This window comes from Ranitomeya variabilis, chromosome 6 (assembly GCF_051348905.1).
Source record: "Ranitomeya variabilis isolate aRanVar5 chromosome 6, aRanVar5.hap1, whole genome shotgun sequence".
Taxonomy (NCBI): domain Eukaryota; kingdom Metazoa; phylum Chordata; class Amphibia; order Anura; family Dendrobatidae; genus Ranitomeya; species Ranitomeya variabilis.
This window is the reverse complement of record NC_135237.1, coordinates 499,888,890-499,910,454: the sequence shown is the minus strand read 5'-3', so window position 1 is coordinate 499,910,454 and position 21,565 is coordinate 499,888,890. Positions and strand designations below refer to the sequence as shown.

The 21,565-nt window shown below is 41.6% G+C and overlaps 1 protein-coding gene across 2 annotated transcripts in view; it reads left to right on the top strand.

Moving 5' to 3' along the window:
• LOC143782868 (cytochrome P450 2D15-like) overlaps window positions 1-12,648 on the top strand; it is a 171,585-nt gene extending 158,937 nt beyond the window's left edge. For both annotated transcript variants that reach the window (XM_077270791.1, XM_077270790.1), the window contains 3 exons: window positions 196-383; window positions 9,210-9,351; window positions 11,566-12,648. In XM_077270791.1, the coding sequence (XP_077126906.1) occupies window positions 196-383; window positions 9,210-9,351; window positions 11,566-11,744 (509 nt within the window). In that variant the 3' untranslated portion in view covers window positions 11,745-12,648. The remainder of the gene's footprint in view (window positions 1-195; window positions 384-9,209; window positions 9,352-11,565) is intronic.
• The last annotated feature ends 8,917 nt before the right edge of the window (window positions 12,649-21,565 follow it).

Here is a 21,565-nt window from a genome sequence, read left to right as displayed (position 1 = left end):
ACATTTAGGAAGCTTCAGTAGTGTACCTGTCAATAAATATAAAGTTATTACTTAGGCTTTCCTAGTGGGAATTCTACAGAATGGCCTACCAACCGTATGCTTCTCGTTCTTTGCTACCAGTAATATTGGCGAAACTCAAATAAAACTTGAGTATCTGTAATTTATTATTATTATTATTATTATTATGTTTTCCAGAGAAGGTCCATGAAGAAATTGACCGTGTAATTGGCAGCGACAGAGTACCAACAATTGAAGATCAATCTAAAATGCCATATACCAGTGCAGTCATCCATGAAGTCCAGAGATATGGGAACATATTGCCTATAGCTTTGCTCCATATGACTTACAGAAACACAAATATCCAAGGATTTGATATCCCCAAGGTTGAGTATTATGAGAGGAAAAATGTACACTAAAAAGCGTTTAATTCAGCATTCAATATTCCAGATAGGCTGATAATTCATAATTGTTGTTATGTTGACTTCCGATATAAAGGGAACTACCAAAGGATTTGGGATAACATGTTTAAAATAATGATTAAAGATTGATTTTTCTCTTTGGCGACACTAAAAACCTCTGCATTTTGTACTTGGCTTAGTTAAAATCCAGTTTATTTTCTTTAGCACAGCTGAAATCACCCAGCAACTGCCAGGATGGGAGAACTCCGATCTTGCTCAGTTAATTCCTTACATGCCATGTTTATTATTGACCACAGCATCTAAGTGGTTAGAAAGAGGGAGGAGGTCACATTAGTGGCAGCCCAGGATCATGGGTGGAGGAGGTTGTTTTGGCACCTGGGGGCCTAATTATATTATTATTGGCCTGAGGGACAGACCGTAGATTGCCTGTCACTATGTTACTGACAGCTAATAACACTTTATTGTACAAAATATTCCATACTTACCGATAGTCTAATGGGCAAAATAGGTTTATTTAAGCCAAGTTCCTTAAACTGCTCAAAACTGCTCTAATCATCACTTTTTGTGGCTTGGCCCAAGCCACTTTCCTGTTAAATTCCAGTTCCTGCAATTTCTGGACAAATTTAATATGTTACGTGTATGCTAGGTTCAGATAGGGGCGGAACAGGTCTCATGAATTCTTTAGAACTCTGGGGGAACCGTTACTCAGGGTGACCATGCACTGCAGCTTCCTCAGGCACAAGATGGATTCACTTGCTCTCACAGATACAATTGATAGAATCTTCATGAACAGGTGAACATTTTAGTTTAATATCACAGCACATTCAGTACAATTCAAGTCTCTTAAGCACAAGCTTCATAAACAGTTCAGCTGCTTCTTAAAGGCACATTGACTAACAGTCTCTTTTGATAGCACCGTTCAGCACAGATCAAGACTTTTTACAAAGGCACAGTAGTACACAGCATTCCTTTTAGTCCAGTGTAATGGAGGAGGGGGGTTGCTTAGGGAGATGATCTCTGTGACACAATTTCTTCCAGTCCTTGTCTTCCTGCTCCTGATAGACTTTCTCAACTAGCAGTAGAGGGGATAGCCAAGCTCCACTCTGTTTTGGAATCCTGTGTCCCTATGGTTCACTTGCCTGAACTTTTGTGAGATGCAAATCCACTTCACAATATGCATTTTGTACACTGTACTGCTTTGTTTTACACATTGGCAGCAAGGCCAGCCCTGCTACATAGTCAGTCATATGCACCCCATTACACCTTGTAACCCACATACTGGATGGGCCCATGGAAATCCATTTCACAATATTCATTTTGTACTCCTGTACTCCTTTGTTTTACACATTGGCAGCAAGGCCAGCCCTGCTGCATAGTCATATGAACCCCATTACGCCTTGGAATCCACATACTGGATGGGCCCATAAAAATCCACTTCACAATCTGCATTTTGTACTCCCATACTCTTTTGTTTTACACATTGGCAGCAAGGCCAGCCCTGCTGCATAGTCAGTCATATGCACCCCATTATGCCTTGGAGCTCACATTCTGGATGGGCCCATGAAAATCCACTTGTATTTTTTAATGGTATGATGGTTCCCTCTTTGCAGAATTATTTACAGGAGAATTTGGCAATTTTATTTGCCATATTTTTAACACTAAGGTTCAGATACGGCTTTAAATAAGGCTAATACTTGCAATACAACGCAATTTTATTGCAAACTACAAAATTCAGCGAACAGTATGATTGAATACTGTGAGTGCGTACACTTTTGTATATGTTAACATACAAAGGTTAATAAAAAGTACATATAAGATTTAAATACATATAGTGATTACGTATATATAAAGATTAATTACATACAGTATACTTACATCATCCACAAGAGGCTTTTAAACATCATCCGTCTGGAATATCAGAGAAGCAACACCAAGACAGAGAACCCCTGGGAGATTACCGACACTGCATGGGCGTCCCCAATTATGCAGGTATCAGCACACTGTTCATGTACAGGTACCCCAGTTTTGGCATCTGTCTTAGTCATGTTTCTCTGGTCTTATATAGTGATTTACACTATGTAGTAACTCTAGTTTCACCCAGCCCTTCAAGTGGCCAGCTTTCAAGGTTGTATGAAGCTGAGATATCATGGAATCATCAGATGAGGGGCCATAAACCCCTATAAAATAAAAGCCACAAGAATTTAGATCAAACCACCACAGGCAGAGTTTCAGTAAACCTTAATGTTTTACAATGACAAACAGCAAACTGTCACATCTGTAAATGTTTTACAAGAAATGCAGCTATGTGATTGTCTGAATGCATTCAGTAGACAGTATTTTAATCTGGTTTCCAAATTGCCGTTTGTATATTCGCCATTCGTATTTTTGATGAAGCCAAAGTTATGGCTCTCAAGGAGAGAAACTAATATAGTCGACAAAGAAATATTTGTAATGAACTACCAAGCCAAACTAACAGCATTGCTGTATCAAATTTATATGAAGTGTATTATGTCCAATGTGAGAAACCAGGCAACACAAAAAGGAGCTTTACAAGTGAGCTCTTTAAGGTACACAAATGTTATGAAGTCTTTGCCAACAAGGATGTGGTTTCACCAATGTGGGGTACCTTTTTTAAAAATATACTATTGTCATCACAGCCCCCCTTGCTCAAAATTCTGTGGCCTATAAAAGTACAGAACACGTTCACCCGGGTCATGTCATCGGAGAGACACTGCAGGAAACAGAGTTGAGAAGAAGAACCTCTTTTTACTAAATATTATAGTGCCATCATAGCCCCCTTGCCCAAAATTCACCTTACAGAGCACGTTCACCCTGGTGATCTAGTGGCAGTTAAAGAACACATTGCAGGAGACAGAGTTAAGAAGTAGGCCCAATGTAATGTAATGCCCAATTCCCCAATGTGGGGTCTTTTTTTTACTAAGTAAAATAGTGCCATCACAGACCCCTTGCCCAAAATTCACCGTACAGAGCACGTTCACCCTGGTCATCTAGTGGCAGATAAAGGACACATTGCAGGAGACAGAGTTATGAATTAGGGAGCTGACAAACAATTCCCCAATGGGGGTCCTTTTTTACTAAATAAAATAGTGCCATCACAGCCCCCTTGCCCAAAATTCACCTGCCTATAACAGTACAGAGCACGTTTACCCTGGTCATCTAGTGGTTCTGGATGTTGAGGACGAGGATAAGGAGGAGGATAAGAACAAACAGACCAAATCTTAAAGCGTATACCCATGTGTGGTTGTGAAGAGGAGCATGAGCATACACCTCCCCAAAACAGAGAATGTATATGAGGTTATGTTTTGCAGTTTTCACTTGGTGGTGTACAGAAGTCTTTCCCAATCCAGCCCTTGTTCATTTTTATAAGAGTCAGCCTGTCAGCATTTTTAGTGGACAGGCAGATGCACTTATCTGTTATAATTTGACCAGTGGCACTAAAAACCCACTCTGACAAAACACTAGCAGCAGGGCAGGCCAGGATCTCCAAGGCGTAGAGAGCCAGTTCATGCCACGTGTCCAGCTTGGATACTCAATAATTAAAAGGCACAGAGGAATCACGGAGGACGTTTGTACGATCTGCAAGGTACTCCCTCACCATCTTCCCAAACATTGCACTTCTTGTGACAGTACCCCTTGACTCTGTGCCATCACGATGGGAGGGTCTGAGAAAACTGTCCCAGAACTTTGCTATTGTTCCCCTGCCCGAGCTGGATTGTACTTCTGTCTCTGTCGCTTGGACTCCTTGGCTGTATAACGAACTCTGACGTCTGACGAATTTTCTAAGTAATTCTGCTACAAGGGCCCTCTGGTACTGCAACATTTTAGTACACCTCTCTGCCTCTGGCTCAAGAGATTGAAAGTTCTCCTTGTAGCGTGGGTCTAGAAGTGTCACCAACCAGTAATGACTGTCACCCAAAATTTTTATAATGCGAGGGTCACGTAAAATGCAGCGCAACATAAAGTCAGCCATGCATGCCAGACTGCTAGACAGGCAAGACTTCCGTGTCCTCACCAACAGGACGGCTCACCAAGCTGTCCTCCTCACCCTCATCCTCCTCCTCCGCTGAACAGACGGTATGACAGCTGTGCTTGTAGAACCATCTATAGCGCATGAAAGTAGCTCCTTTTCTTCCTCCTCCTCCTCAATGCCTACCAATCCACGTTGAGAAGACATGAGGCTGGGCTGAGTGTAATCCCCCTGTATGATTCCTTGCTCCATGTCCTCATGATCTGCCTGCAATGCATCCTTTTTGTGAGCAGAGAGGTTTTCAGAATACTGAGAAGCAGGATGGTGATGCTAATTATGGCGTCATCGCCGCTCACCATCTTGGTGCAGTCCTCAAAGTTTTGGAGGTTGGTACATATGTCTGACATCCATGTCCACTCCTGAGGTCTTATGTGTGGAGTCTGAACTGAATATGGACAGCCTTGTTGATGTTGGTAGTCAACAACTGCCCTCTTCTGCTCACAATTTCTTTCCAACATATGCAGCGTAGAGTTCCAGCGCATGGGGACATCACACACCAGTCGGTAAGCTGGAAGCTGCAAATGCTGCTGAAGCATGGCAAGGGCGGCTGAAGCTGTAGCTGACTTTCTAAATTAGGCAGACAGATGGCGTACTTTCACTAGCAGATCTGGCAGCTCGGGGTAGCTTTTCAGAAAACGTTGAACCACTAATTTAAGCACATGGGCAAGCAAAGTATGTGTGTGAGCTCACCTTGCCTCTGAGCAGCCACCAGGTTACGGCCATTGTCACACACGACCATGCCTGGCTGTAGGTTCAGCGGTGTCATCTAAATACCTGACTGCTTTTTCAGCATTGTCCACAACTCTTTTGCATTGTGTGGTTTTTCACCTATGCTTATTAGTTTCAGCACAGCCTTTTGCCGCTTGGCTGAGGCTGTGCTGCAGTGCTTCCAGCTTCTTACTGATGTGTTGATTTCAGAGATTGAGGATAAAGAGGAGGAGGTGCAGGAGTTGTAGACTGTGGGGGCAACCCTGACTGACGTAGGGCCAGCAATCCTCGGTGTGGGGAGGATGTGTTCCATCCCAAGGTCCGACTGGGTCCCGGCTTCCACTATGTTAACCCAATGTGCGGACAGTGAGATGTACCGTCCCCGCCCACAAGCACTTGCCACGTGTCCATAGTTAGGTGGACTTTCCCTGTAACAGCATTGCTGAGGGCACTGGTAATGTTGTAGGACACATGCTGGTGTAATACCGGTATGGCACACCAGGAGAAATAGTGGTGACTGGGGACCGAGTACCTTGTTGAGCGCAAGCAGACGAGAAATGTTAGAATTTAAGACTGTGGCCTGTGGGGCAATGCCTGGGTATTTCTGCTTGCTTTCCAAAGACTGGTGTATAGACAACTGAAGGCTGTGCTGGGACAAGGATGTGGATGGGCTTGATGGTGCTGCTTGACTGTGGGCAACAACAGGTGCAGGGCTAGAGGCATCTTCACTTGCACGGTGTACTGGGGATTGGCTTCTACGCAAAACAGTGGAAGAAGCAATGGTGTGACCTGCAGACAGTGGTTCTGGAGCTTGGGGTTCGGGCCACAAAGTCAGGTGCTTTGCTGCCATGTGCCTGATCATGGTGGGGGTGGTCAGGCTTTTTCTTTTGCTACCCCTGCTGATGCGAGCATGGCAGGTGCTGAAAATGGCCTGTTTGGGGTTATCGGCAGAGTCTTTAAAAAATAACCAGACTCAGGAAGATCCAACAGTTGGAATGGCAACTTCCCTCATGTTGGTGTTACGGGAAACAGATGCACACCTTCTGTCTGTGGCCACCACACTGCTTCTTCCTGCCTGTTGGGGTGATATGCCTCCTTCCCCATGTGTGCTGCTTCCCTCACTCTGCATGTCCTGCCAGGTTGGGTCAGTCACATAGTCATCCACCACCTTGTCTTCCACATCCGCACCCTGCTCCTCCTCCTGACTTTCTGGAAATTGTGTCTCATCATCGTCCACCTCTTCTGACACTTTCCCGCCATCGCCTTCGTGTGACCGGGGCTGGTCAAAGCTTTGGGCATCTCTACATACGAACTCAGCTGTCACCACTTCAAGTTGACCGGCCAAGAGTCCGGAATCTTGAAATGGAAAACTGATCAGCTCTTCAGAGTGTTCAAGTGTGGGATCAGTTGTCTCAGGGCACTCGGCATGGTGGGAGGATAGGGGATCAGGGTGAGGAATATCTGGGCCACACTCACGGCTACTCATACTTGACTGTGTGGAAGACATGGTGGTGGTGGTTGTTTCTAAGTGACTGGAAGCATTATCCGCTATCCAACCAACAGCGGCTCCACATTGCTCTGGCTTAAATAGTGGTGTGCTGCGGTCCCCTAAAAACTGGGACAGGAAGGTCAAGCGAGAAGATGTGGGTCTTTGTTGTGATCCACTTTCATCTTGGCCACGGCCTCGTCCTCTGCATGCACCATTAGCATCACGTCCACTTCCCCATTCCTTGCCCCTTGCCTTGCCCATTTTAAATGGAATACTGCACTATTTCAAAAGCTCAACACAAATTTATTTATTAGGAGCGAAATAATATCTGATCAGTATGCCTGCAAATCTACGATTTTTCAAACACAAACAGGCCTCAGCCTGACATAACCGACTGTATTCTATTTTTTGTGGCTTTTTTGTGAATTTAATTCAAGCAAAAAAAGTGTTGTATATAAGTAGAGTAACAGAAAGCAAAAACAGTGGCAAAACGACCTACAATGCCCAAACTTCGAGCATGCATACGTATGAGGCCTGTCACGGAAATATCCCACTACCAAATATGTGGCCTGTTTTTTTTAAAATGCAAAATAGTGCTGTATACAAGTAGAGTAACAGGCAGCAAAAAAAGTGGTAAACCGGCCTACAATGCCCAAAGTTGGAGCATGCAGATATATGAGGCCTGTCACAGAAATACCACACTGCCAAATATGGGGCCTGTTTTTTTTTAAAATGCTAAGTAGTGCTGTATATAATTAGAGTAACAGACAGCAAAAACAGTGACAAAAAGGCCTAAACTGCAAAAACTTAGAGCAAGAGATATAGGAGGCCTGTCACGGAAATATCACACTGCCAAATATGTGGCCTTTATTTTCCGAATGCAAAAGAGTGCTGTATGTAAGTAGAGTAACAGACAGCAAAAAAGTGGTAAACCGGCCTAAAATGCCCAAACTTTGAGCACGCAGATATATGAGGCTTGTCACGGAATTACCACACTGCCAAATATGTGGCCTGTATTTTTTAAATGCAAAATAGTGCTGTATATAATTAGAGTAACAGATAGGAAAAAAAAGTGGTAAACCGGCCTAAAATGCCCAAACTTTGAGCATGCAGATATATGAGGCCTGTCATGGAAATATCACACTGCCAAATATGTGGCCTGTTTTTTTTTTAAATGCAAAATAGTGCTGTATATAATTACAGTAACAGCAAAAACAGTGGCAAAATGGCCTAAAATGCAAAAACTTTGAGCATGCAGATATAGGAGGTCTGTCATGGAAATATCACACTGCCAAATATGTGGCCTGTATTTTCTGAATGCAAAATAGTGCTGTATATACAGTACAGACCAAAAGTTTGGACACACCTTCTCATTTAAAGATTTTTCTGTATTTTCATGTCTATGAAAATTGCAAATTCACACTGAAGGCATCAAAACTATGGATTAACACATGTGGAATTATATACTTAACAAAAAAGTGTGAAACAACTGAAAATATGTCTTATATTCTAGGTTCTTCAAAGTAGCCACCTTTTGCTTTGATGACTGCTTTGCACACTCTTGGCATTCTCTTGATGAGCTTCAAGAGGTAGTCACCAGGAATGGTCTTTCAACAATCTTGAAGGAGTTCCCAGAGATCCTTAGCACTTGTTGGCCCTTTTGCCTTCACTCTGCGGTCCAGCTCACCCCAAACCATCTCGATTGGGTTCAATTCTGGTGACTGTGGAGGCCAGGTCATCTGGCATAGCACCCCATCACTCTCCTTCTTGGTTTGTCCCATCTATTTTGTTACACATTTCTTTTGTTGGGCCTCCTTTAACCTGAATTGTATCCTGATTTCTTTGGATATGGGGGGCAGGGGGGGGAGTATTTAGTCAGCCACCAATTGGGCCAGTTCTCCCACTTAAAAAGATGAGAAAGGCCTGTAATTGACATAATAGGTAGACCACAACTATGAGAGTCAAAATGAGAAAACAAATCCAGAAAATCACATTGTCTGATTTGGCAAGATTTATTTTGCAAATTATGGTGGAAAATAAGTATTTGGTCATTAACAAAAGTTAATCTCAATATTTTGTTATATATCCTTTGTTGGCAATGACAGAGTTGAAACGTTGTTGGTGGTATGTTGGCCCATTCCTCTATATAAATCTCCTCTAGAGCGATGATGTTTTGGGCCTGTCGCAGGGCACCATGGACTTTAAACTCCCGCCAAAGGTTTTCTATGGGTTGAGATCTGGGACTCCAGGACCTTCATATGCTTCTTACGAAGCCACTCCTTCATTGCCCTGGCGGTGTGCTTAGAATCATTATCATGCTGAAAGACTCAACCACGTTTCATCTTCAATACCCTTGCTGATGGAAGGAGGTTTGCACTCAAAATCTCACGATACATTGAATCTACATTGATGCTTTTATCCCCTCTGTATGTCAACACAACTAAATACGATCGTATAACATTATGCCTCCATAAATTTCTGAACATAAAGCAAAAAAAATCCTAAGAATATAATAGTAGTGCATGTTTTATCTTTATTATTTCAGGGCATCACAATCATACCTAACTTGACTTCAGTCTTAAAGGATAAGAGCATTTGGAAGAAACCATATCAATTTTACCCAGAACATTTCATGGATTCAGAAGGAAACTTTGTGAAGAATGAAGCGTTCATTCCCTTTTCTGCAGGTACCAGCAAATAATGAATAGATACAGCTAAACTCTGTTTTGTTTTCTGATGTGGTCAGAATTAATCTCTAATTACTCTAATTATTTTATCCCCTTAGTGATCGGGCCAAATTTTTAAAATCTGACCAGTGTCACTTGTGGTAATAACTCTGGAACGCTTCAAAAAATCCCAATGATTTTAAGTTTGTTTTTTCGTGGCACATTGTAATTTATGATAATGGTAAATTTAGGTCGATATTTTTTTATAAATAGACACAAAAAATATCATAAATTTGACAAAAATGTAAAAAAATAGCAATTTTTAAACTTTGAATGATTATCCCTTTAGTCCAGATAGTCATACCACAGAATAACATTAATAAATAACATCCCCCACAAGTCTGCTTTACATCAGCACTATTTGTAAAATGTTATTTTATTTAGTTAGCATTTTAGGAGGTTTACAAATGTAGCAGTAATTTTTCATTTTTTCAAGAAAATTGACAAAATGTATATTTTTGAAGAACCTATTCAGGTTGAAGTGACTTTGGGGTCCTATATATTGGAAAACCTCTAACCCTACGACATATTGAAGACCTCTGTCAGGTAGTTTACCCTTTAGGTGCAGTTCAGGAATGAATGCAAAGTGACAAGACAGGAAGGAAAAAGTGTATTTTAACCAATTAAATGTTGCTAACTTCTGAACAGGCCACTATTGCCAGTAGACCATTATTTGGCCATTAATTGCCATGGCAAACAACAGGGCCATATAATCATGATCTCAGGGTGCCGATGGGGTTAAAGAAGAAGCTCCCACACTCTGTTAACCATTTAAATGATGTAGTCACTATTGACAGCCGCATCTAAGGGGTTAAATAGATTTGGACGATGCCGACACTGATTGTTCTGATTCAGCAAGAAGTTGTCAGCTATAGTGTACAGCCTACAGCTGTTGGATTGCCTTCTGTATGGGGGGGCTGTTCCCTTATAACTTAGGTCAGTAAAAAGACGTTTTGGCAGTCATTAAGGGGTTAAGTCTCCAAACAGTTCTTATCTTTGGGGCTATTCACGTGACATTTTTATTGTTGACCCAGTAGTGCATACCTTTGGTAAAGCTCCCAGCTGCTATGTTAAAAGCAGGCTGTGACTTATGTCAAATAGTGTTATCCATAAAGAGAATAAAAAGAAAAACAGAAAAGAAAAAAATAGTTTTAAATAAATATATATATATATATATATATATATATATATATATATATATATATATATATAATATATATAGACAGGGCCTTAAAGGTGGTCCTTAAAAACGTGGGCTGGCTATACACGTTAGATGGCTATTGGCCGAATGCTGCTTTGACTGATCGTTTGATTGACAGTCATCTCCACAAACTGTACAATACACAAAAGTGCTCATTTGGCAGCTTATCCCAGGAAGAACAATATGATTGGCAGTGGACATGCGCGGACACTATCTCTCCCGACCATCAGTTGGCCAGAGCCCCCATAGACATTAGCCTGTCGGGCAGACCAGTTGATATCGTCAGGTTCCACCAACATTAGTTTAATGTGTATGGGAGACTGTAAACATTGCTAGGCTACCCTAAAGATCTTTCATTGGTTAACAAATTGGCACTAATGGGCTGCTGTGCTCCAGTGAGCTCCTTCGTTTTTACAGATACAGTTGTTTGTCCATATGCTCACCTGTGAATGGTGCTACCTTGATGCCTTTCAGGAGGCCCCAGGATTTAGACCTCCACCACATACTATACCATCCAAGCGTCCCTTTTTTCAAAAGACCATATTAACTTTTAACTTTGTACATCAATAAACTTACTATATTGCTCTTGAAACTGTCTGCTTCATTACCTTTTATTTTACATTACATTGTACATTAATCCATCATTTGGTACAATTTGCATCATAAAAATAAATTCAGTTGATTTTTGTAATAAAAAAAACCTAAGTGTATAAAGGTGTAAAAAGTGATGGATCTTTTTACCTTATGAACCATATATGTCAATCTTTGACTCTTTGACTGTCCAAAAAGTTAAAAAGAAGGTCTAATCATCAATGTTTCTAAAACTCCCTTTAATTCATAGGGTTTTTTATATAATATGCGTGTAACTCCTAAAAAGTTTTCTGATGACATAATCAATGCTGTTGAATGGAAGTACTATTGGTCCTCAGTATCTGTATTCTTGAGCTTTTCACATTCCTCTCATTTGTGTTCAGGTCGTAGAATATGTGTGGGAGAGCCGCTGGCGAGAATGAATCTTTTCATCTTCTTTACATCTCTTCTGCAACACTTCGAATTCCGCATTCCAGATGATCAGCCAATTCCCAGGCATGATCCTGTATTTACCTTCAGCTACAACCTTCATCCCTTCCAAGTCTGCTGTACGGAACGTTAATACTGAACGGACAGACATGCTATACTCAATAATAATGTGCTGAAATAAGTCTTTTTATAAACTTTGAACAATGTTCTTACAAACTGAATGTCAGGCTTTTAATGTCAATCAAATCACTACACCAATATTTTAATGAATGAAAATGTATCTCATCCGCCAAAAAATATACGTGCAGATTAATGGCCCTTATGAATAAAACTTTACCAAAAGTCAGTGTTGCCCTTACCAATCAATCAGATAACATCTTTCATTTTTTTCATTTTTTTTTACTTGGTAACACCAGCATGTATTTATACATCATAGGAATAGTGTGTAGAATTTTGTAGACTGCAATTTAAGGATTTAAGGCCCCCATACATTTGATTTAAAGTGGATCAAACAAAATGTTTTTGATTGGATCTTTCGACCATTCAATATTTAGACCTTGTTCAATCTTGCATTTTACTGTGGAAAAAACACAGCATTTTCAAAAATCTCATTCACTTTGCTGGTATTGTAAATCTACTGCATATTTTCCTTATTGTTTCATTGCAGATTTGAACCTTCATGGTCTGTTTTTTGCAACATATTTCATCTATTCAAGTAAGAATGCATAAAAAACATAACAAAAAATCTGGGTATTTTACCCAGCATTTTTCCTGTCAGCACTCTTTTTTGCACCAGAAAAATCTGTACTGGCAAGTCACAGGGGGTCTGGCCAGGTTTTATAGGGAGAGATAATAACCAGATCAAAAACAGCTGAAAATGGAGCTGCAAGTTTATGACCATCATAGAAAGGGCCATTAGCCTAATCAGCAGTAAAGGAAACCAAATGCATTTAATATGGGACCCAAACACATAGGCTAAGGCCCGGGTCACACTTGTGAGTTCAATGCGAGAAACTCGAGTGAGTCTCTCGCATCAAGTCCCGACACTGCCGCCGGAACTCGGGAATGGAGTTTGCGGCTGCATGTATTTCTATGCAGCTGCACGCTTCGGTCCCGAGTGCCGGCGGCAGTGCTGGGACTTGATGCGAGAGACTCTCACAAGATTCTCAAGCTGAACTCACAAGTGTGACCTCGGCCTAAATGGAATATCTGCGATACACAATACGCAGTGATCTTCTACTTCCCAGATTGACAAAGAGACACTGTTCCTTACAGTTTTGGTATACTTGAAGCATTAAGATATGTCTTCTCTAGAACTAAGAACCTAGGCCAAACCGACCATAGCATTGTGTCATAGCAGCTACTGAAATTCTTAAGTAACTCTAACTTAAACCCATCCCGACATGCAAACCGCAGTACATGTATGACACCGCGATCGCAAAAGCTCACGCTGAGCGCCGCTGCAATCAGGTGCAAGTGTCAGCTATATGTGAGATCTGACATCTTGCAACAATGCCTACAATCAGTGCAAGCATCCATCGCAGGCAGTTAACCCCTCTGAAGCCACTGTCAATACTGACAGCGACATCGAGGAGCTCGCACAGGGAGTGAGCTCCCTGTGTGCTTCCATCAGCACAATGCGATGCGATCGTGTTCTGCTAATTGTCTCCATGGTGCCCCATGGCCGCGGGGTCTTTCGGGGTCCTGCAGGGAAGGTGGCTTGTCAGTGCCTGCTAAGAGCAGATACTAACATGCCTCCTTCCCTGTCTGTCAGATGCTGCTCTGATGCTCTGTAGGGCAGAAGCATTGCAGAGTATCAGACATCTGTCAGTATAAGCATGAAGTTCCATAGTGAGACAATGTAAAAAGGCAAAAAATAATTGCTAAAAAGTGTACAAAAAATCTCCAAATAAAGAACAAAAAAAGAAAAAATATTAATCCAATAAATATATTTATTTATGTAACAAAAAAATAAACAAAAAAGCACACTTATTTGATATCACCACATCCGGAATGATCCGCTCTATAAGGCTATGTGCGCACGTTGCAGATTTGCTTGTGTATAATTCGCTGATTCTGTCTCTCTTGGCAGAAAACACAGTTGAAATTCCTCGTGGATTTGATGCGTATTTTCATGTGGATTTGTAAGCTGAATAAAGGTATATTATATTAAAAAAATGTGATGTAATTTCCTTGTTCAACCTTAAACCATCATTAATATAAAGTAAAGACACACACACACAGTCACCATCCTATGTAGGAGCATTAACATAATTAACCTACATATGCTGTAACAAAACAGCAACTGTTATTAGGCTACGTCCCCACATCATCAGCGCATTGGACGCATCACATGTCCGCTGTGTCCAAAGTGCTGCTGCCTTTTGAACACAGGTGTTCACTGAGCCGTGCGGAATCACGGCACCCTTTATATTGGACGGGTGATATTTATCTTGCGGAGACTGAGCATCTTCGCAAGATAAATTGACATGCTGAGGTTTGGAAAGACGCGTCACATGTCCGTTTCTGCAGGGAAGCAGCGGGTGCCTGTGCATGTATAGTGGACATGGGAGTTTTTGAAATCTCATCCACTATGCTGTAACATCTGGCCGCTGTGGGTTGGACGCTGTGGATGTACGCAGCGTCCAACCCGCAGAGTTTACTGACTGTGGGAACATACTCTCAGAAATCTGCATGAAATGCAATATCTGTTTATTAAAAAAAAAAAAAGTTAAAAAAATTGCATGGGCTCCAGTGTAATTTTAATAACCAGCAGAGGGAAAGCCGACGGCTGAGGACTGATGTTAATATTCTAGAAAGGAGCCAATAGCCACAAAGGTTCCCAGGCTATTAATATCAGCTCACAGCTGTTTGCTTAGCCTTTACTGTCTAGTTTACAGGGGGACCCTAGAAAAAACATGGGGTCCTACAATAAAATTGAACCAGCAAAGGCTAGGCAGACAGCTGCGGTCTGATTATAATATCCTGGGAAGGGGCCATGTATATTGGCACCCCCCCAGGCTAAAAACATCAGCTCTCAGTCGCCCCAGAAATGGCACATCTTACAGATGCACCAATTCTGCCACTTACCCTCGCTCTTCCCACTTGTCCTGTAGTGGTGGCAAGTGGGGTAATATTTGTGGGGTTGATGTCACCTTTGTATTTTGATGTGACATCAAACCCATGGCTTAGTAATGGAGAAGTGTCTATAAGACACCTATCCATTACTAATCCTATAGTTATATGTTAAATAAAGACACAGCCAGATTAAAGTCCTTTAATTGAAATAATCACATAGACTCCTTTATTGAATATTAATTAATTAACCATACTTACTGCATCGCCTAATCCCCAAATCCCTTGATCTCCTGCAACAAAAATAAAATAATAAACCAACATAAATACTCCCTGTCTGACATAGTCCATTTACGGAGTGTCCCACGACGATCTTACGTGTAGCATAGTCACATCGGGAGATGTGACCACTCTACTCAAAGTGATTATCTCCTGTCAGTGTATCACTGAGAGTTCACCTGCGTTCATGCTCTCACTTGCGGCACTGCTGCTTGAGAATTTTCTCATGCAGTGGTGCCGCAAGTGAGAACCGGAGCTGATCAGCTAATGAACTCTGGTGAACTCTCATGGTGACGCACTGATACACTGCGGAAGTAATCACCTCCTGTCAGTGTATTTCCGGCAGCTGGGTAGAGCTGTCACATCTCCAGATGTGACTGTTCTACACGTGAGATCGTCGTGGGACACTAGGTATTAAATGGACTGTGGCGGAAACGGAGTATATGTTGGTTTATTTTATTTTTGTTGCACGTGGGTGTTGGGGATTAGGTGTTTGGTGAGTATGAATGTTTTTTTTATTGTTTTACAATTGCACATAGTCGCTGGAGGATGGGACTACTGTCCCATCATCGGCTCATGCTGTCACTGTTATATGTGACAGTAGACTTAGCCGGATGGGAGTAGTAGTTCCTTCAGACGGTGCCTGGCTACACCCACAGACAGACACAGCCACAGACAGACACACACACAGACATCTGCACACAGACATCCGCACACAGACATTCGCAAACAGACATTCGCAAACAGACACCCACACACAGACACCCACACACAGACAGCCACACACCCACAGACAGCCGCACACACCCACAGACACCCGCACACACAGACACCTGCAGAAAGACGCAGACAGACATGCACATATTCTCCGCCCACACACAGATCCTCCACCCACACACTCTTCCTCCTTCCTTTCCGCAGCGTTTTTGGCACGCAAATCCGCAGACCTTTTTACACTTGTGGTTTGACTGCGGATATGAATGACTCAATGTAAGTCAATGGGTGCAGAAACGCTGTAGATCTGCAAAAAGAATTGACATGATGCAGAAAATAAAACACTGCAAGTCAGTGCAGAATTTTCCACAACATGTGCACACCAATTCTGGATTCCCACTGATTAACATTGCTTGAGCACTCCTTTGTGGATTTGGTGCAATTCTGTGGGGAAAAAACACTGTGGATCCACAAAAAATCTGCAACGTGTACACATAGCCTAAAACTGTCCCACTAGTTAACCTTTTTAGTGAACACGGTAAAAGAAAAAAAAAGAGGCAAAAAACAATGCTTTTTCATACCACCAAACAGAAAGTAAAATAAAACATGATAAAAAAGACTAATGTAAAAATACAAATGGTAGTACTGAAAACATCATCTTGTCCCGGAGGAAAAAACAAGCCATTATAAAGCTCCGTCAGCAGAAAAATAAAAGAGTTATAACTCTACGACTAAAGCGATGCAAAAAAAAAATATTTTTTCTATAAAATGGTTTGTGCAAAAGGGCTAAAACATAAAATTATATAAATGGGGTATTGCTGTAATCAAACTGACCTGAAGAATGAAGCTGTCTTATCAATTTTACCATGAGTGGAATGGTATTAAAAAAAAAGTCCTGAATTACTGATTTTTGTTCATTTTACCTCCCAAAAATCGGAATAGAAAGCGATCAAAAAAATGTTATGTGTCTGTGAATGGTACCAATAAAATCGTCAACTCGTCCTGGAAAAAACAATCTCGCAAATGACTGTCAGCCAAAATATGGAAAAATTATAGCTGGCTAAATATGGGAGTGCAAAAGCGAGTTTTCGCAATAAAAAGCATCTTTTAGAGTGTGGCAGCAGGCAAATGTAAAACCCTGATATAATCACACTGACCTGAATAAAGTCGTTTAATCACTTATGCTGCTCAAGGAATGGCGTAAAAAATGAATAAAACCAATTCTTCAACTGCTGTTGATTTTTTCACTCTGTCTCCAAAAGATCGCAGAAAGGCTCCGCTCACATTTGTCCTGCACTCTACGCTGAGCGCTTCCATGTAAATCTCTGAAATACGTGGTTCAGACAGAACCCTTGGCAGAAGATAACCTATAATGAGGCACTGTGGAAGGCATAGGACCCATGATCCGGCAGTGTCGGTCTTTTTAGGCAAGTATAAAAGCACGATTGACAACAGTTTTGTGCACTTCTGAAATGGACAGCGCTGAACGAGGTCAGATGGAGTCCAGAGAAACTCTGCTGCCTCATTATAGTGGATAGATCCCTCAGAGGTTTCAACTGAATCGCATCACTCGAAGATTTAAATGGAAACTCCAATGTAAGTGGTCAGCGTAGAGTGTCGGATAAATGTGATCCTAAATATTATGTAAAATGTTCCTAACAAAAGCTTCAACTCCATCCACAATAACAGCAAGTCCCCATTCAGGTCCGTCATCTGTTATGGCTCGTCACCCACCAAAAGTAATCCAGCAAATTCTGCGCTCCCAAATCCAAATGCCCCTCTCCCTTCTGAGCCCCAGTGAGTCTCAACCATGTATACCACCTACATGTTTGGCATTTCTGAAGAGATGAGAGCACTTCTAATTTTATGGGTGTGTAACACCCCAGGTAACCGGTTGTTACAGTGGCATTGCTTTCCTCATGGGGAGAGTGATGTCATGCTTGGAAGTGAGGAAGGATCCCTTTATCAGGTATTCAGCACATACAACACTGTTCTGACTCCAGGCCAGAAGGGGGAGCTCTGGACCCAGTTTCAGGGTAGCTTCCCTAGATATAGATATATTCTGGTCTGGAGGAGGAGTTAGTTCATGAGAGGAGAGTGAGGAAGGAGTTCTGGGGCCGTGCAGCCACATGAAGTGCTGAAACTCCTGGGAAGAACAAAAAGGAAAGAAGAGCAGTCTGTAAAGAGACTGAGAGGGGAAGTGGAATGAAGGAGAATGAAGAGCTGGAGAAAGAAACTGCGACTGAGCTTCCTCCATGCTGAACGCTGATATTGGTAGCCAGAAGGCCGAGGTTATGCAGTACTTTATGTCTCTGCAGAAACCGGCAGACGGCTAGATTCCAAGTCACCTGTTCACCATTTACGCCCGCGGACACAGTAGTGGATGGAGCCCAGAGTCATCTGAGAGAGCCTGTAAAAAGGCTCGAATTACCTGTCGTGCGGGTAGTGTCCTACCAACCTGGGGGACAGAGAGAATCTGAGGACCTTGTATGAGGCCTAATGCAGCAAGGGACTACAACACAGCACATAGTGGAAGGCTTCCATCCCCATCTGATATGGGGGATTCCAGATTCACTTCCAAGCCAGCCAGACCATACCTGTACCTGTGATCCCGTAGCCTGGACTGTGGGTGCCTGAACTCTACAGTAAAGAGGTAAAGAGACTGCAACTCTGTGTCCTCCGTTTCTTTCTATACCACCTACCACCTGTCCCTACTACACTGGGAACCCTGGGGACCCAGCTACCCTGGGAACCCAGTTTCACCTGTGGGAAGCCATACCATCATTGCTGCCATAGCATCACCCCAGAGGACCTCTTTTAGCAGCATCGGTCATCCCTGACCGAATACCACGGGTGGCATCATGAACATTTAATATTTTACAAACCCCTTTAAAGACTTTTCCCTTAACATGGATGCCCAGGGCCATGGACTGGGTAACTGCTGCCATAACACATCCCTTTAAGTATCGGACCCAGTACCAAGTACCCCATGGCCCTGGCGGGCATTCCAGGTGCATGTCTCTAGAAGCACAGGCTGGGCATAACATACAGGTCATATCAACATACTGGTCACTACAATGGCAGTTTGCAATGGTACCCATGGAGTCAGTCATCAATACACGTGTAGATAAATTCCCAAAGGGGTATAATTTCCAAAATGGCGTCACTTGAGGGGGGATTCTGGTTTTCTAGCACTTAGAGGCGTTGTATATGGAGCCAGCAAACTATTCTAGGAAAATCTGTGCTCCAGGAGGCAAAAAGCGCTCCGTCCCTCCCAAGTCTCTCCATATGGCTGAGCAGTACTGATGGAATTATGGGACAAATTTTGGTGCCATTTTTACCCATTTCCCAGTATGAAAATTTAAAATTTGTGGCTAACACACAATCCCAGTGGTATAAAATTCTGTGACACACCTGTTGTGTCAATATAATTACTGCACCCTTAGATGAATTAATTGAGAGGTGTAGTTTGTAAAATGGGGTCACTTACGGGGGGGGGGGGGGTTCTGCTGTTCTGACACCTCAGGGGCTCTGCCAATGTGACTTTGCACCCTCAAACCAGCGCAGCAAAATCTGCACTGAAATATGGCGCTCTTTCCCTTCTGAGCTTTGCACTGTGCCTCAAATGTAGTTTTCGACCATATATGGAGTATCGATGAACGCAGGAAAAATTAGTGAACAAATTTGGGGTCCATTTTCTCCTGTTATCCTTGTAAAAGTACTAAATCTAAAGAACATTTTTGTTGGAAAAATTTCATTTTTTTTTATTTTCATGGCTCAATGTTATAAACGTCCGTGAAACACTTTGGCGTTCAAGATACTCAGTACACATCTACCAGCTGTGCTACCATGCTGCTTGTCTGAACTGTCAATCTTCTGAAGCACACCCCCCTTGCCAAGCAGGGAGCCAAGAGGCAATTTTGAAATCAATTTATAATTTTGTGAAAGAAAATTGCTCTTATGGAATTCCAAGAAGTTTTGTATTTTTATTTAAAACATGATTGCTCTCTATGTCCTGCCCTGTACAGGAGGAGACCAATCATGTGCAGAGTGCTACCAGGAAACGTTTCCTCAGATACAGGTACAATCAAATTTAATTTCACCAAAAATGAGAAAAAATGTAAGTTTTATAGAAAGATTGGTGCGCAGAATACAACAAATTTTGTTGCTGAAAAAATTTAGCATTTTGTGCCCAAAACTGGAAGAGTTGGCATTTAGTACAATCATTAACAATGGTTAGGTATCATCCATTCAGGTTGAGCACTTGAAATACTTTCACAAAGGTAGTTTAAGCTAGGTGGTTTGGCAGCAAATTATTGTGAACTCGGACATATGAGTACAATTTCCATGTAATTGGATGACTAAGCGCATGTTTTTGGGTTCAAGTACACAAAAGAAGAACTGAAGCTGCAATGGAGATAGAGGAGGTAGTGTACAGAAAAAAGTAGGTGACAATGATGATAGGGCTGATGACAATGACAGAGCACTACTTGCGGGTGAAGGCTGGTTACCAGAAATATGACCATGAGGAGAGGAAGTAGGACAGGTAAAATCCCGCCATCAAAAAGAAAAAAAAAAAAGTTTTCAGCTCACACCTAAAAGTCCAAACACTGTGGTAGTACCATGCGAGCAGGGAAGAAACGTCTCCGCTATAACGTAGATTAAACACCCAAAAAAGCAAAATATCCAGCTCCAGGATGTAAATGTAAAACCAATGTCTTTATTCCATGATCAAAATAGCAAAGGCAGGCAATGAACCGGAGAAGAAATCACACGGCAGTCATGACTGAACGCTTTTCGAACAGTTAAGTTCTTAGTCCTCAGTACAAAGAAAGGCGGGTCACGTTTCCTTTTGTGAAAACTCCACAGGTGCTAAAATAATTAACACACCCAAGCAAGTGAAATTAAAAACTTAGACAAAAAACTGCAAAACAATCCAAAACAAATATTAACAACAACATCAGAAAAAAACAAATGCGTAAAAAATTGTACAAACACATGGAGAAAAAAAGAAGCAAGAATACAGAAAATTAAACAATAATGCACTATTAATAATATAACATGATTTCTCTTCTGAGGTTTAATCCCAAAGGGGCCCTGGAATTAAGGTTTAGGATCCAAAAGGCTTTCCTGTTACGTAATATTCGTTCTCTGTTCCCACCACGACTATTTTTATAAATCTGTTCAATCGCATAGATTTTTAATGATAAGGTGCGTCTATTAAGAACTGTTATAAAATGGTTGGAAGCATTAGAGATGTGTCTGGTAGTGGGTTGTACAATGTCATTTAAGTGCTCACGAAATCTCTCTTTTAATTTCCGAATTGTGGACCCAACGTAAAATAAACTGCAATCTATGCATTCTAGAATGTAGATTACGTAATCTGAATTGCAGTTGAGATCGTTTTTAATCAAAATTTTTTTTTGTTTTTTGGCACAAGAGAATGATGGGGTTTTTTAACATAAGAACAAGCTTTACATGGAAATGAACCACATCTAAAAAAACCTTTAGTAGACAACCAATTATAAGGATTATTAAGAGTATTTGATGATAAAAAACTTGGAGCAAGTGTAGCACCAAAGGTAGGTGCTTTTCTTGATACAATTTTAATACCGTCATTTAAAATTACATCTTCTAATGGATCGTCCCGTAGAATGTTTAAATTACGCCGAACAATATTGGATATTGATTTAAAATGAGTACTGTAGGTGAGTAAGAGTATCGGTTGATTATTATAGGTTTTATTAGATTGGACTGAATTTGCGGTATTGTCACTAGTTTGAATTAAAGTACTATTTATAAGTGCTGTTCTTGATTTTTTACCTGCCAGATTAAAAGCTCTATCTGTGGCCCATTTAGGATATTTTCTGTTCCTAAGGCTTTCCC